We start from the raw sequence: 2895 nt of genomic DNA, 5'->3' as shown, positions 1-2895 counted from the left end.
CAAATGAGAGAAGATATTTTTGTGCCTCCGACCATGAAACTTATCTTGATGAGCCTCCAGCACCAAATGTTAAACAGTAGTACATTTAGTGCTTTGGAGCAAGCAAAAATATTAAATCTTATTTTGCATTTTAAATTGTGATGTGTTGAAAAAAAAATGTTTTTCTCTAGAATGTCTCTGGGTTAAAGGTCAGTGCCTCCGATCGCCGGCACACAGTCACAAACTTAGATGTGTATAAGAGACAGCTGCTACAGTAAAGAGCTCTTTTTACTTACAACTGGAAAATCCAAGTAAGATGCTACCTCTGGTCATAAATAAATGATCAAACACAATACTGTACCTGTTGAAGGGGTTGCTTCTTCTTTTACTTGACCACTATTTGGTTCTCCACAGTACGGACAAAACAGGCCCACTCCTGGATGATCATTGTCACAATTCCAACACTTAACTGTGGTTGTAGTCTGTCTCTTATACACATCTAGATGTGTATAAGAGACAGCTTTCAGGGTCATGAACACATGATTTCCTTTCAGGGGTGCTGCTCTGATTTACACCGAGGGTATACCCAACTGATTCAGACTTACGTCCTGTATCACCAAATACTTGACTTACTTTTGAGAACTTGGTAGCATAATTTTCTTCAAATTTTACATCCTTATATCTAATAACTTCATCTTTTGAGGTGCAGTCTAAAGCAGACTTGTTGGTGTTGATAGTATTGCCATCCAGTGGTCCAGAAGGGACCAATTCTTCTGCTTGAATTACTACTGTGGTATTGCGCACAACTACAGGTGTTGAGTGCATCTCATCTTTTCTGTCTGTTGTAAGTTGGCCATCTGTTGACACATTACTTGAATGTTTTCCGGAACTATCCATAGATGGTTTGTGGCTTTCGTTTGGCAACATGGTACTATTTCTGTCTCTTATACACATCCATGCTTGCCAACCCGGACAAACGCGAACAGCGCAAGTCGGCGAAGAACTCATTTTTCAGGATGGTGGTGGATCCGTGCTCGGTGATCGACCCGAAGAACACCAGATACGAGGTGGCGTTCAGGACGTAGATGGAAGCATGCAACGTGCCGGCCGAAAGCGTCTGCGAGTACGTGGACGGTTTGGGACGCGTAACTTTGAAAAGTAATACGATGGACGAGATAACGTGTTTGTACAAGTGTTTATTGACCTGGCACATTTTTGCAGCCATGCCCGTTTCGGGTGGCTGCCCCAAGATGAATCGATGCGACGTTGACGGCTTGCCCGGCGGAGACGGTCTCTGCTTTCTGTACGACGACAACAGGTTTCTAATGAAGAGGGGTGAGCGAGTGCTGTCGTTCAAGTACGAGCAGGCGGTCGAGTCGTGCGTAGCGTGGATTTATCATGGGCCGGTGCCGTTCGACTCACCGAACGTCGTACGGATACTGCGTCATAGCGGATTCGATGACGATGGCCATGAGATCGGCGAAGAGGATGGCCAGAAGCGATGACAGCTGCGACACAACCAGGTTCTGCACTCTGTAATCCAATCCCAGCAGCACGGTTATGCGGACGACGGATTCGGTGACGAACAGCAACCGGCCGCTACCGCCGTAGAAGTAAGACAGATATCTTATGAGAGGAAACTTGAGTCCCGAGTAGAAAGTTATGACGAATAGCACGATGTTGGCCGTCAGCAACACTTTGTAGCTTTTTTTCGGGCTTCCGAACGTTTCGCCGTCCCATTCGTACCGATCGATGACTCCGTACAAGACGGCCGCGAAAACGACCATCGCCGCGATCAAAGCGGCGATCCTCTTCATTTTTTTTGTCAGTCAGTTTGTTTTGGTTTTGTTTTGTTTTGCGTACTCATGTATATACGAGAACTACTCGAAAGAAAGGAAAAAAAAAATGTTCCCAGCAAGCCGTCGTCATCGTCGGTACGAATTCAAGCGGGTGGAAGCGTTGAGAAATCTTGCAGCCATGGAGAACAGATGCGAGGAGAAAGTTTCGGGCGAACGTCGACGCATACAGCAGTCGGTGGAATCCGGAATGTGTGCTGGCCAACTGGCCTCCAAAATCAAGATGTGCAAAGCTTACGAACGACTGCAGGCGAGCACCGGAAAAGCCAGGTTCCGGATGACGAAAGACGAACTGAAGAACGAAATGCGCGAGGTTGACGCGATGCAATACGATCGTTTGAAAGAGGAAGAATACCGTCTGGTGAAAGACAGTAAACGAATGGAACCGAAGAAAGTCTACCGACGCGTGGCAAACGTCGCGCGTAGAAGAGATCGACGCAAGGCTTGCGTAGAGTCCATTCAACAGTTATTCGACGAAGATTCGGACGACGAAGACGGCGACGACGACGAAGACGACGAAGAGTCCGTCAAGTTGGCAAAAACGCTCATCGACGAAGACATATGTCATCGGATGACCCAAGTGCCGGTGGCCGTTGGCTGCAAAATACGCACGACCGACGGGACGTGATGACACCGCAACCGCACGAGCGCATCGTTGCCAGATCGGGTTGCTTGACGGTCAGACGCACTCCGGCACCATCCAAGGATAACGTGACCAACCGTCGCGAATGAAGCAGGAAGGCACCAACGTGTTCTCGTCTATGTACACCCCTTTGGTCGGAGGCCTGTTCTTGAGATCGACGTACGTTAGGACTATGTAACAATATCGACAAATGACGATCGATTCCGAACCGGTACCGGCCGGGTTGATGACGTCGTACGAGTATCTGACCTGATTGCATCGCCTTTGCACGAATATGACACTTTTCAGTTCTTCGGCTTCCGACTCGTACGCGATCGTGGAAAAGTCCAATATGCGCCAAACGTTCAGCTTACTACCCACGTTCCTGACCACCGCTTGACACCCGAGCGCAAAGGCATCCGACAGAGACAGAGTTGC

The 2895-nt window shown here is 48.2% G+C and overlaps 1 protein-coding gene across 1 annotated transcript; it reads left to right on the top strand.

Annotated features, from left to right (window-relative positions):
• The first annotated feature begins 1884 nt into the window (after nt 1-1884).
• LOC117114899 (protein FAM50A-like) lies at nt 1885-2463 on the top strand. The gene has a single exon (XM_033258513.1). The coding sequence runs from the start codon at nt 1885-1887 to the stop codon at nt 2461-2463; it is 579 nt and encodes a 192-aa protein (XP_033114404.1).
• The last annotated feature ends 432 nt before the right edge of the window (nt 2464-2895 follow it).

Source organism: Anneissia japonica, unplaced genomic scaffold (assembly GCF_011630105.1).
Source record: "Anneissia japonica isolate Jap-2015-1 unplaced genomic scaffold, ASM1163010v1 scaffold18624_len53490_cov87, whole genome shotgun sequence".
In the NCBI taxonomy this organism is placed as follows: Eukaryota; Metazoa; Echinodermata; class Crinoidea; order Comatulida; family Comatulidae; genus Anneissia; species Anneissia japonica.
This window is presented reverse-complemented; position numbering and strand designations above follow the sequence as displayed.